We start from the raw sequence: 13,017 nt of genomic DNA, 5'->3' as shown, positions 1-13,017 counted from the left end.
CCAGAACTGAGAAAATAAATTTCTGTTGTTTAAGCTACTCAGTCTGTGGTACTTTGTTATGGCAGCCCCAGAAAACTGATACAGATTTTCTTATGAAACAAATGTGGCCCACTTTACAAATTACCAAATTCAAATGCCCTAAGGCATCTGAATATAAACGGTGCTTTAAATTCATTCATTCATTCAACACTGGAGCACCTATTATGCCCTGAACACTGCATGTTTATTTATTAAAACCCTTCGTCATATAAGCCCATTTTATTTTCTTGTAACAACCCACTTCTAATTTTGTCCATTTTCTGCTGGGCAGCTTAGTGTGCCACTTGGTTGTCTGCCACTGCTTCTCCTGATTAATGGGAAATGATCCTTGTTATGGATCTGAAATGAACAGCATCAGAGGATGTAGTTCTCAACTCTGGCTAAACACTGGAATCACCTGGGAAGTTATAAAAATATCCACACCCAGACCTACCCTTACCCCGTTCTGATTTAGTTGCTCTTTGTGTGGAGCTCTGGCAGTGTTTCTGTAAGCTTCCCAGACAATTCTAGTGTGCAACAAAAGTTGAGCACCATTACTCAAGTTTAAAAGGGCCTTCAAGGTCACCCCCCCTTTCAATTCAAAGTGCAGTTCACAAATCACCAGCACTGTCATCATCTGGAAGCTCCTTAGAAATGCAGAATCTCAGGTTCCACCCCAAACTACTATATCGGAATATATATTTTAACAGGACTCCCCACACAATTCAGATGCACCCTAAAATTTAAGAAGCAACGTATTCCTACTAGAATCTAGATGATTCACAGAATCTAGATTATTCTAATGGGAGTTCACTGCTTCTGAATCGACTAGAACGCATGTTAAAAACTAAGCTACCTGGCTTCCTCTCAGAATCATAGAATCTCAATCTTTGGGAAAAAGGCCTAGAAATCAAAATTTTATGTGTTTTTGTGTAGCTAGCCACACAAGGGTCTGCGGCTTGGGAATCACTTACCTAGGGCAATGTATATACCCTTTCAACTGCCCAGCCTCTGTTTAACAACTTTCCAATTCTTTTTTGAAAATCAGAAATATAACAGAGATACAGGTTTTTATTTTTCCACCACGCATGCAAACTTACAACTATTTATACTGTTTAGGAACACAGAAATAATTGCGTTATTAACAGGGTGTCAAATTACCAAGTACAACAACCAGTTACTAATTATTTTGGGGGAGGTTATTTTCACAGAACACAGCAACAATTTCTAAATTATTCTTCCAAAACCAGAGTTATGAGACCAGTACAAGCTGGTAACAATGCTAACGGTCACACAAGTTTCCATGTTACACAGAAAAAAAAGATTGACATTCTGCTGAAGGGTCTCAAGTACCTTATCATATCAGAATTTTTGAAAGAGTTTTACAACAGAACAGTCTCTCTCTTGTTTTGTGGATGCAAGGGAAAGGAAGCATCCCTCTCATTTCTTTTTGAGACTCCTTGTTAATTCTTAAAACACATTTCTAAGGCCCATCTCTGGAACTTCGTTAGTTAACATTAGAAGCAAAAAGCAGACCTGATGTGATTATGATAGTGCACCCCATCACTATCATCATCAAAAGAGACTACCAATCTCCCAAAGTAGTCACGGTTGCATTGGCTTAGTGTCTTGGATTTTCAATAAACAATACAGATGAAAAAGAGGCAGATACAGATGAAACCAGGTTGACCATAACTGATAAATGATGCAGCTAGGTGATGGACACATGGGGTCCAAGGACCATCCTCTCCACTTCTATGCATGTCTGAAAATGTCCATAACAAAGAGAAAAAAAAATTAACAAAAAAAAAAAAAGCAGACTTGCACAGCTCTATCTTCCCATTAGACTAAAATGGGGAAAGTGGTAAGACTTTAAAGGTAAAATGTACAGCATATAGCACTCTTCTGCATGTACAAAGCCACACCTACAACAAAAAAGAAAGTAACCAAGTAACATCATTCTGTTCCTGGTTTGTCTCTGTGGCTTATAAAATCTACTGATGATAAGATTGGACAACACCTTGGAAACACCCTCAACTAGGCATCCTATTTGTCCATAACCTCTTCAACTCTCCTTTTCCAAGCTAAGGAGGTCCCTCCCATACTCTATCACTGAGAGACAGGCATGCTCCCCCTGCGGCTTTTCAAGCCATTTCTGTCTGATTTGCCAGGCCCACACCATACCAGTATCATGCCTACTCGATGGTTTTGCTCCAAATCCCCAGCCTAGCACACCCTTGCTACAACTTTAAGTCAAGGTCTCTCCTGAGGAACTTAGAATGAGGTCTCCCTAACAAAAGAGAAGGTAGGGAAGAACGGGCGTAGATACAGTCCTTCTTCCCCACCCTCAGGGATAAGAGAGGGAAAGGCCCAGCTCCGCTTTTAAACCCACTGGAAATAATCTGGAGATCCGAAACAGATTCTGCCCATTCCCATCCCCATCCCCCAGGAGAAGCTTGAGATACTCCATAATGGAGACTAAAACCCACTCCCGGGGCTATTTGAGGTAGAAGCAAAGAGAGCAAAGGACTGCTGAAAATGGGAAAGCTGGGGGTTGAGGTCCAGATGGCCAGAGGCTACCACAAAGGAGGAAACAGCAGGAGGCACTTGAGTCTTAGGGAGTATTAAAACAAAGTCAAAACAAGAGTAAACACTAGTCTATGATATGGCTGCCTTGGGGTTTATCACTCGAGCAGATGCTAGGCATGAAACAGTTTTTCAACTTCAGAACTGTAGAGCAAGCCCGGGAGACAGGTTCAGGGTCTGCCAGCAGATCCACTTGGCCTTCTGGTTTCCTCAACTCTCTTTCAATCTAGTATATGTGCGCAGTGCCAAGTTCTCAGATATCTCCCTAGCTGTATGTAGAAAAATGTGGTTTTTCAGTTGTTTTCTCTGTGGTACTATTTAAACAAAATAAAAAGGAATAAGGAAAAAAGGAAGGGGAAGGTGCAAGGAGAGGAAAGCAGGCTACCAAGAAAGGGAGGGAGGAAAGAATAATGAGGGAGGAAATGAGGGATGGAGGAAGGCAGGCAAGTGAAGTAAGAAGTGTGAGTGACCTGAAGTCAAGCAAGCAGAGGCCCACAAATCAGAAATACCTCTTCCCCAGAACCCCTACTATAGCACTCTGCTCATGTCTTAGAAGGGAATAAGGGAAGTTGACAGCGGTATCTGGATTCTATATAGGCCCAGTCCTCACCCTCACCTGCAGCCACAGCATAATGACGGTGAACACATGTCCACACATACCAGCCCGCCCATCAGTCTGGCAGCCAGTAGGGTTCCTGGAAAGCTGGGGAGGGTAGGTGTGTGTCTCATGCACTGGTAGGGGGCCTCAGTCCACAGGCAGTTCTTGAGGTCCTTGTTGACCAGGAAGCCAACTGGGGCTGACAGCAACCCAGACAAAACTTAATGGCTTGATAGTGACACGGCATGGGAAGATCCTGATGAGATTAAAGTTCACCAGTAGAAGGGCCCAGAAGCAAGAAGAGACACATGATGGTACAGAATACATGGCATACTGCTTCTTGCCCTTAACTTCATGCATGCCCAGCAGTTAAGTGCCATTCTGCAGAACATCAAGCAGGATGGGTCTCACGGACCACAGGCCAAAGCCAGAAATAAAGTAGGTGACATCTTAGCTGGTGACCCCAGACCCACAGAACAGTAAGTTCTAGGTGATGACTAATACCATGTGCACTGGCTTCATTCTGCAGTGGCAATGGAAACGCTTGCATAGATGACATGCACGGCCAGCATGAACACGAAGTCCAGCAAGTCACCGGCCCTGAAGGAGCAGAGCTTGAGGATGCACTGGTGGTCCTGGAGGATGACTCATGAGTGTCCATGTTAAAGACAAGTAGGAAAGGCCAGAGCCAAGAACAAGGTCCAGGCAATGTAGATAAAAGGCAGCACACATCTAAAGTACGTGTGCTTAACATATGAACAGTCCGGGTGCGATCACATAACATGTGACACTAACGTAGAAAAGCAAGAGGCTATGGGAGGCAAAAGAACATGATCATAAACGCCATATTCTTGTAACTAAAGTCCAAAGGGTCTATAGTACACAGAGACCAACATGAAGAGAAGGCAGAGCGCCAAATATGTAGTCAACCAGGAACAGCCCAGCAGGAGGTAGCAGGGAGACTTGTGCAGGATCAGTTGGACTGGCTCACCCCAGGCTGAGTAGTCTCCACTGGCTGCTTTCCTGGACCTTGCCTGCCTTCTTTTTCCTTTCCTTTCTCTACACGAGCCCCTTCACTCAAAAGGTAGAACTGCAGGGGATTGGGCCACAATTCTTCGTTGATTATCTCCACAATCTTGTCAGACTCAATGGAGCTGTGGTTTGAAAACCAACCAAAGAAGCTACGGTTGTTTTCTGGGTTTCCCTGGCTTACGGACTGGAGATCATGCCCTGGGAGCCACTGGATTGGAGTAGAACGAGACACCACCTGGCCAGAAGGACCACAGCCATATTCCTTGATGAGCACCTTATTTTGGAAATATGGGTTGCGATCGAAGTAGAACTTGATTTTGTAGCCCAATCTGGCAAGGCCGAGCTCTTCCACTTCCAAGCTGTTTAAGTAGCTCAGTACCTCTTTCTCTTGGCTGTTCAGAAACGATGCTAGCTGGGGGTGGTTCTGAAATGCTTGCCCCCAGAAGCCCGGGATATTTTGGATGAGGTGGTTCCTGCGCTCCAAGTGCTGCAGTCGCAACTGCCCAAACTTCCTGGAGAGCCGAAGGTAGGCCCTGTCCGCCTGGGCGTTCATGTTCTCCAGCTTCAGCTGCACGTTCTCCAGCGTATCCATGCTGCCTTCCGTCGCTGGGGGCCCCGACCCTGCATCCCTCTCTTCCTTCTTTTCCTCCCCAGCTGAGACCGAGGCATTCTCCCCTGCCGACCCTTTCTTCTGCCTGCCACCAGCTATGACCTGAGGCCCCCTCCCCGCGGTGCTACAGGTTTCTGGGGCCTTCTTCCCGGCAGGGCCACGCCGGTTTCCAACGCGGGGGGCATTTTTCGGCCTTCCCACGGTTCCCGCTGTTCCCACGAAGACAGTGTCTGCGGCCAGGCGCTCCGAGAGAGATGCGGCCTTTCCCGGGCCGGGCCTGGCCGCGGCCTGCCCGCGGTCCCCCGCAGCTCGGGCCCGCAGCGCGAGGCCACAGTCCAGGGGGAGCCGGCAGGCGGCCTCCTCCCCCAGCCGGAGGAGCTGCGCGGACGCAGCGGTTTCCAGGCCACCCCACCCCGCGCCAGCCTGCACCTGTGCCGCCTGGGTGTCTTCCCCGAGACTCTGGTACTGTGAAGGGTCCGGGTCGCGCGGGGCGTCGTCCGGAGCAGGGCGGACTCGGGCTTTGGCGCGGCCTTTGCCCCGGTTTTTCGCGCGGGAGGACTTTCGACCCCGACTTCGGCCGCTCATGGTGGTGGCAGAGGCGGCTTCAAAGCCACGCTGTGACCCTGCGGCTCCTAACGCCAGCTCACGGTCGGGACCGAGCGGGTCTCTCCACAGCAACTGCCGACGTCACGACCGTACAACTGTACCGTCGCGAGAGAACGGGATGCGCCCCGTGATTGGCGCCGCCGCTGCGGCTGCGCAGGAGACGACCCCCGCGGGCGCTCCCACCCCCATCTCGCGCGGACTCGCTTTCGGTCTTAGCGAGTTTCTCTGATACGCGCCCGGGGGATGCTGCCCTTTCATTTCTTCCCCGCGGTCTCATCGTGCCCTCAGGGTCTCGCTGAACAAGGCAACGCTAAAAGCCATCACCACCTGTCCCCCATCACCTGTTTTCTAAACTAAACATCTTCAGCTCCTCCAGTTATCTCTTGTGACATCTGTCATGAAGAAAGTGCTCAGGCCTGTGTGTCTCTCTTTGAACACCTTTGCTGAGGGATTTGCTCTGGTACCTTAACTCCAGAGAACGTAAAGGTGGATGCTCTAATGCCGGGCGTCAAAGCGATTTGGTAGGTAGTGGGATGGTAGTAGAAATTACAAAAATAATAGCAACTAGTATTTTGTATCATTTGTGCCAGGCACTTTACTAGGTGCTTTAAATGCATTATCTCAATTTACAAAGGAGGTGTTGGTATCATTCCCATTTTCCAGATGAGAAAACTGCAGCTCAGAGACACCCAGGCGCATTCCCCAGGTTACACAGTAAGGGATGGAAGCACAATTCAAACTCAAGCCCATGGGACTCTGTATCCTATGCTTTATACTAGGAAATGGCAAGTCCTTCCAGATTTGTTCCACTGTCAGTTACTGGGCTGGATCTTAAGAAGTCAGCCTTGCTCCTTAACAGACAGGCTTCCATGGACCACCTGACCACCTCTTCTGCCTGGGAACATCACCCAAGTCCCCCAGCTGCCTCAGTTTACAGAACTGAGGTATAGGTACCTATCACTAGGTATAGGATCAGGAGTGAAGACCTGTATTAGAGCTCCTGTCATTGGAGTAAGACAAGAATGTGGTCAGAGGTGAAATTATTATTCAGGGAGCAGATCGAGGTTCAGAAGCAGAGCCTCCACGTGGCACTGCAGAAGCCCTAGGAACTTCTTACACTGTGCATGGAAACAGCCAGACAACCTCCCTCATAGTCCCGGAGGCAGCTCTGGACCACGCTCTTACTAGCGAGGTAATAGGACCATGAATAGTGAGGGGATGCATGGCTAATGTAAAAATATAAAGAAAAACCTTTTGAGGTGGTCTTTTCAGGCTCAAAGGGAACAAAAAGGCCCTTGTAACCAGCTGGTGGAGAGATAAGCCAAAAAGCCCCTGGGACTTCATTACTCAAAGTGTGGTTGTGGACCAGCAGCCTGATATAACCTGAAAGCTTGTTAAAGATGCAGAATCTCAGGTCTTTCCCCGGACCTACTAAGTCAGAATTTGAATTTAACAAGATCCTGGGTTATTTGTATATACCCCTAAGTTTAAGGAGACAATTTAAAGAGGAATTATTTTTATACAGATGGCCCTATTTTAATCCAGCCTAATACAAGTGATCTCTCATTTTCTCAAAAGCTCCAGAATAGCCTGCAAGGCGCTGTATGATCTGGCAAGTCCCCTACCTGCCACTACATGAGTTACCTCTCTGACCTCATCTTCTCTCTCCTCTCTCCCACCTCTAGCTACAGCGGCCTTGCTGTTCTTAAACTCACTAGGTAAACTCCGGCCTCAGAGCCTTCGCACCCGCTCTTCCTTCTGCCTTAAATGCTCTTTCCTAATGTGGTCGGTGGCCTTGGCCTGCTGCCTTCACACTTTGCTTAAATGTCACCTTCTCAATGACCATCCTATTTAGAATTGCCACCCTCCCCATCCCTTTTACCCTTCTCTACTTTTTCTTTATTCCAACACACTATACCAATTATTTATTATGCTTCTTAACTCTCTCTTCTCTCTAGAATGTCAGCTCCATAAGGGAAGAGATTTTTGTTTTGTTCACTGATGTATCCTCGGTGCCTGCAACAGTGTCTGACATATGAAGAGCACTTAATAAATACCTGTTGAAAGAAAGAACCAATCAGCAGAGTTATCAAAAATGGATTTGTCAATGATTGTCTGAAGTTCAGAATAGCTCCCGTTTTCCCACAGAAGCAATGCTATGGATGCTGTAGTCTCAGATGAACTCATGGAAACCTACTAAACTCATAATTTAGCCAAAAAATAATATTTTGTTACAGAGCACCATTCGGGGACAGTCTGTAAGTAAAAATTTACAGTGACAAATTTAAAAATTAAGTTGGGAGAATTAATATTTGACTTAAAAGGGATTAATTAGTTTAAGGATTATCTTAAATTCTTATTGAAAGCCTTTTCATAATAATTTCTTCCCAAGGCCTTCTGTAATCACCCCAGACCACAATAAGCAGCCTTGTCCTTGATCTCACAGAGCACTTGTTAACTGTAGTATTCATTTGGCAGTGGGGCACACCCTGTTTTGTACCAGTTATTTTATAAAATTACTTTTAAAGCTGGATAATCACAGCCTGAAACTCTCCATAAATCTCAGAAAAAAATTAAAAAATCAGCTGATGCATTTGCCATCCCTCTGTAGACTTGACATTGATGGGTTGGCCCACTTCTTAGAACACTCACAGATCACCCCATCTCTGTTGTCAAGAGTCTTAATCCAGCGTCAGCATCTGCGTCATGTGGCAGTCACCAATGGCTAAACCACTGCAGGATTAACACAGGGCTGGGCCATTGCAATGTGTTTATTATACAATCTGCCTTGAACCTTTTTTCATCATGTCAAAGAGATAAGCATCAGATGAAGGGAAATAAATGTGAGACCGACACTTTTTATAAAAATGCCCCTCTGCTCTAAGTCACCAGTTCCCCATGGCTTTTGTATTTGAAAGTTTCGTCTGTGCTGCTGAACTGGACTGTGTGTTTTCTTCTTGGGTATTAATATTTAACTATGTGGAACTGTAGTTTGTGTTCCTAATTGGATAGTAAACTATGTAAGTGTGGAGACCGTGTCTCTTTTTACTTTTATCTCTCAGAGCACCTAGCATGGGGCCTTGCACATACCAGTAATTATAATGAAAGTTTACATTTATTTCATACTTTATATAGTGCTATGCCTTAACTCATTTAATCTCTGCAGTCACCCCATAGGGCAGGTGCAATTATTGTTCTCGTCTTGGAGAGGAAGTTACTGCCACACAAAATGGTTCAGTAACTTGCCCAAGGTCACACAGCTAATAAATGTTTTTTGCCAAAGCGATCTGACTTCAGCACCATGCTCTTAATTAATAATACATGACGTAAAATTATGGCTTAATAGATTAAAACTCTCTCTCTAGTGGGTAAAAATACCTTTTAATGTTAAAAAATTATGTATATTAAATATATATACACACACATATGTAGATATACATATACACATAATACACACATCAATTAGTTATGAGTCATTTATTTATGGGGTATACAATATACCTGGCATAGCAATACTCAACATAAATTTAGTTTCAACAGCCCATGATGAGAACGAAACATCTCTATTTGCACTGCATTTATCATAAGCATCCTGTTTATATTATGAAAGAAATGCAAGTTTACTGTCACGAACTCAGAGATCCAGGAGTGTTGTGAACTTCTTCCAATATCTGCAGGCTTAAGTTCATGGTAATATAAGCATTTAGTTGATTATTTCTAGTGTAATATTTCTTTATTAGCAAATATTTATTAGAAATTCATGAAATATTTTTCAAACGTTTATGTGTATTATGTCTATATGTATGTATATGCATATGTGTTTGTGTGTATGTAATTCAAAGTATTAGAACAAAGAGTCTTCACTTTTGTTCTCTGCATATTGTGCTTTCTCCATTCCTTTTGATATCTGTTTTCTTTGAATCATAGAAATTTACAAGCTGGGAAAAAGACATTCGTCATCCAGCCTATTCCCCAGCGAAGGGAAAAACATTCCCCATCATTTCTCTTGTAGAGCTTTAGGATCCAGACTTGACATTTTTAGCCACAGGACTTTTCTATTCTTCCCCAAGGAGATAGTTTAAGTCTATTAGATAGCAGTGAGTATTGCTTACTGTGTGGGATTTTGCCAACCAACCCTCCCAGGTCACTAAAGGGCATGGAAAAGAAGGCAGTGTCCTAAGAAATATTTTCATAGTCAAGGAGGGAGGGAGAGAAAAATCTGCCTCTTATGATAAATTTCAAGACTATTTGAGCTTAACATCTTGAGAAATTTGCCTAGCTTCTTCCCAGTTCCTCGCCAAAGAGCAAAATTTTATGGTAGACCACCTAAGTTATTTCAGTTCATATCCTGTATGTAGCTATAAAATATTTAAAAATATTTCCTGATGTATTCTTTCTTCTTAGCATTTTGTTTTTATCCTGCAACATCTTAACCATTAAAAAAGATCTTAGGTTAAGGCTTTTGTTCTAGAAAAGGGAAAAAAGACAAAGAACCCAGCAAGCAGAATTTCAGCAAGTCAGATTCTTCACTTTGAATTTCAAAATGGGCTCTTGAGAGGGTAAGACACGATAGCATGGAAAGAGAAAAATATATATTTGATATATATTTGAAGAGCTAAATGTGCACATGCACACACACACACACTGCCTCTACTGTCACTGTGTGTGAGTGTGTGTGTGTGTGTGTGTGTGTGTGTGTATTTAGCTCTCCAAAGATAAGTAAGTCCTGGAGCACTAACAGCATAGAGTTTATAACATTAACCATAGAAGAGGAAAAACGTGATGCTATACAAGCCATTTCTCTGCTACACAAAGAGGAGATAAGAACCTTTTCGGGTCTGGAGTCAAGGAACTTGGAAAAGATTCAGAGAGTGAATAGTTGGTGTAGAGTCTTGAGAAATGCTTCTCACAGTGACCACAGTGACCGCCACATGGGTCAATACCCTTGGAGCATCAGTAAAGACCACCTTCTCTGGACAAGACAGAGGTATGAGAATAGGGAGAATTAGTTCCCAGCTTGACAATTGAAACTCAGACAAGAAAGGGCTTTTCTCAGAGGGCTCCACACCATCAAAGGGCAGCCAAGGCAGTATAAAAGTATGTACAGGGTAACAAAGTTCTGAAATGGCCTCTCTCATCCTCTAAGCACCCCACTCCCAATCTTTTGCAGTCCCAGAATGAAGTGGAAGGGCAGCCATATGTTCCTCAGGCTTGCTAAGAGAGGTCCAGAGGTTGGCTAAGAGCAGATGGAGTTCAACTGGGTCTTGCAAGGTAGGTACAGAAGTTGCAGAGTAAAAGTCTTGGTCATCAGATACCATGGTGATGTGCCACATCAACAGACACAATAAAAGTAGAGGCAGATCCCAAAGATTAGGCAAGACCAGCTAAGCTTCAGCAGAGGTCAGCAAAGACAGAAGATGAGATGCACACCAGAAACCTTTTCACCAGTTATGAGATGGATAACCCTTGGCCCCTAAGAAGATGGAGAAAAGAAATGGGGAACACCCTAAATGAGTATATATTTGCCTCAAAGAAACTAGAATTTCAAGTAGTAAGTTACCAAGTTACCTGAATTGCCATGGTTAAATTCATCTGGATGTTATAAATTGTGATAACTATAAAAAATTATATTCACTACAATAGTATTTTCTGGACCAGACCCAGTATCTGATGGATGTAGCCATATAACACTAAAGCTAAAGAAACTCAAGAAACAAGTGACTTTAAAACTCCCTAGAAAATAAGTCATATTAATAATTTTAGAGAATAGCAAAATGTATTAAAAGAAGACTTCATAGAATATGATTGCAAAAAATCAAGAAATCCATGATACTCGAAATATGAGCATTTTTTACTACAGTTAAGAGTAACTTCAAAAGCAAAACTGAGTGCTCTCCAAGAAAGTCTTTCTTTCATTGCTTATGAGTTAAATTTAGAACTGTGGGTACACTCCATTTATTGCAGTTACTACTTTTAGTACATAATTTAGTAATTTATCATACACTTAAATTCTTCTCCAATTGGGTTACATATGCAAGCCTTTTACCTCCAACCAGACCAGAAGCTTCAGGTTGCAGAAACTGAACTTGCTTTATATGTAAGCTGCACAGTGCCTTCTTCCTGAATTACTCCAAAGCCATTCCTGCACCAAACAAACCTCATCAATTTCCAAACCAAAAACAAGTTGTTCTCAGTCAACACCACCACGTGTTTTCTAGTGCAGAAAACAGCAGGGATGCAAGGTCTTTCTCTTCCCTACCATCTCTTTTTATGCCACTCAATAATGCTGATACCATATTTGTTTATATCTTTACTGTTATACATACATACAGATACACTCTTACCCCTCTTTTTTTCTCCAAATACAACACATCAATTACTAGTGTAGAAATATACTAAAGAAAAAAGTGAAGTTGCAAATTTTTCACTTGGAAGATTAATTGAGGGGTAAAGATCCCGACAGGACCTGAATACGCCAGATGTCGTTGAGAAACAGCAAGATGGAAAACACAAACTGCAATCATATCCACCTCATGTACTCTAAGGTCCTGGATGGTTTTGAGAGTGATGAAGGCAAACTGCTTCAGAGAATGGCCAGGACCTGCATGGAGTTAGGGTCCTGGGGTAAGGTCGAGGAGTTAGATAACCTGCGACATCCCAGACACCAGCCAAGCAGCTTCGGTGGCGAGAGAAACCAATTAGAAGACCCTCCCCCGACTTTATCAGATAAACAAGTCATCGTTTCCATGGAGCTAGGAGTTTGTACCTAGGACGTAAGAGAAATGAACAAAGATAAAATAAAGTTGAATTTAAAATGAATGGGCAAGCATTGTGTTCAATCATATGTGTAATCAATTAGTGTCCATACATATGGGGTTTCATGGTTCCAATTTATTTTACCTGGGCTAATTTAATTGAAGATACCCCTTGGCTTCTGGAATGCCCACTTTAGTTATTTATTCTGTATTTGTATAACACTTGGTAGCAATAAGACATTTTTAAAAGCACTTAAAAATGAATATTCAAGAAGAAGGACAAAGGAAAATTAAGGGCTGGGAAATCCAGAAAAGAACAAAACAAAGTAAAGTGCCAAATGCATTCAATTCTATTGTGTTTGATATACTTGCTAAAAGCAGGCCACAGATTGGACTCTGACCTTTTATCCAGCAGTGCAAAGACAGAAATCAGATGTGGTATAACATTTATAATGTTTGTAATATTAAGAAAGAAAGGAAAAGACAGATTCTCAGGGAAAACACATTTATTTACAATGCTTAACCCAGAGAGGAATGTCAAGATTGAAAGTCCCAGTAGAATCCTGACACTGCATCCAGCACTGTGGGCCCGTCCTGTGGCACTTGCCTTAGGCTGGTGAGCAGGACCGAGAGCCACTGCATAAAAGCAGTTCCATGGTGGTTTAGGTCCAAAACTAAAATGACTCAATCCAAGGAAACAGTTTGTATAATTTAGAGGAGACAGTGGACATATATCTCAAAGTCAGCCTCTGCAAACACTGCCTTCTTCGATTGACATTACTCTCCCTGACAAGTGCCTGGAGCCTGGGTAT

At 43.4% G+C, this 13,017-nt stretch overlaps 2 protein-coding genes and 1 long non-coding RNA gene across 11 annotated transcripts in view; 1 reads left to right on the top strand and 2 right to left on the bottom strand.

Moving 5' to 3' along the window:
* TSPYL5 (TSPY like 5) overlaps positions 1-5,562 on the bottom strand; it is a 321,724-nt gene extending 316,162 nt beyond the window's left edge. For 2 of the 4 annotated variants that reach the window (XM_050800534.1, XM_050800533.1), the window contains exon 1: positions 3,221-5,562. In XM_050800534.1, coding sequence (XP_050656491.1) covers positions 4,176-5,429 — 1,254 coding nt within the window. In that variant the 5' untranslated portion in view covers positions 5,430-5,562 and the 3' untranslated portion in view covers positions 3,221-4,175. Of the gene's footprint in view, positions 1-1,071; positions 1,944-3,220 lie in introns of those variants that run through there. The other 2 variants (XM_050800529.1, XM_050800530.1) reach the window with 2 other exon arrangements.
* The window catches only part of LOC126960839 (cytochrome b-c1 complex subunit 7), a 1,171,628-nt gene that overhangs the window by 1,037,699 nt on the left and 120,912 nt on the right, over positions 1-13,017 (bottom strand). Inside the window, exon 1 of one of the 6 annotated variants that reach the window (XM_050800604.1) lies at positions 606-609. The exons of the other annotated variants lie outside the window; for them this stretch is intronic. The gene's annotated coding sequence lies outside the window, so the exon portion shown is untranslated. Of the gene's footprint in view, positions 1-605; positions 610-13,017 lie in introns of those variants that run through there. 6 annotated transcript variants of the gene reach the window in all.
* LOC126960862 (uncharacterized) lies at positions 5,506-12,195 on the top strand. The gene is made up of 3 exons (XR_007728126.1): positions 5,506-5,971; positions 7,409-7,708; positions 10,621-12,195. It is a non-coding gene; the product is annotated as an uncharacterized LOC126960862 (long non-coding RNA).

This window comes from Macaca thibetana, chromosome 8 (assembly GCF_024542745.1).
Source record: "Macaca thibetana thibetana isolate TM-01 chromosome 8, ASM2454274v1, whole genome shotgun sequence".
In the NCBI taxonomy this organism is placed as follows: domain Eukaryota; kingdom Metazoa; phylum Chordata; class Mammalia; order Primates; family Cercopithecidae; genus Macaca; species Macaca thibetana.
Note: the sequence above shows the minus strand (reverse complement) of the source record. Positions and strands in the feature narration are given on the sequence as shown.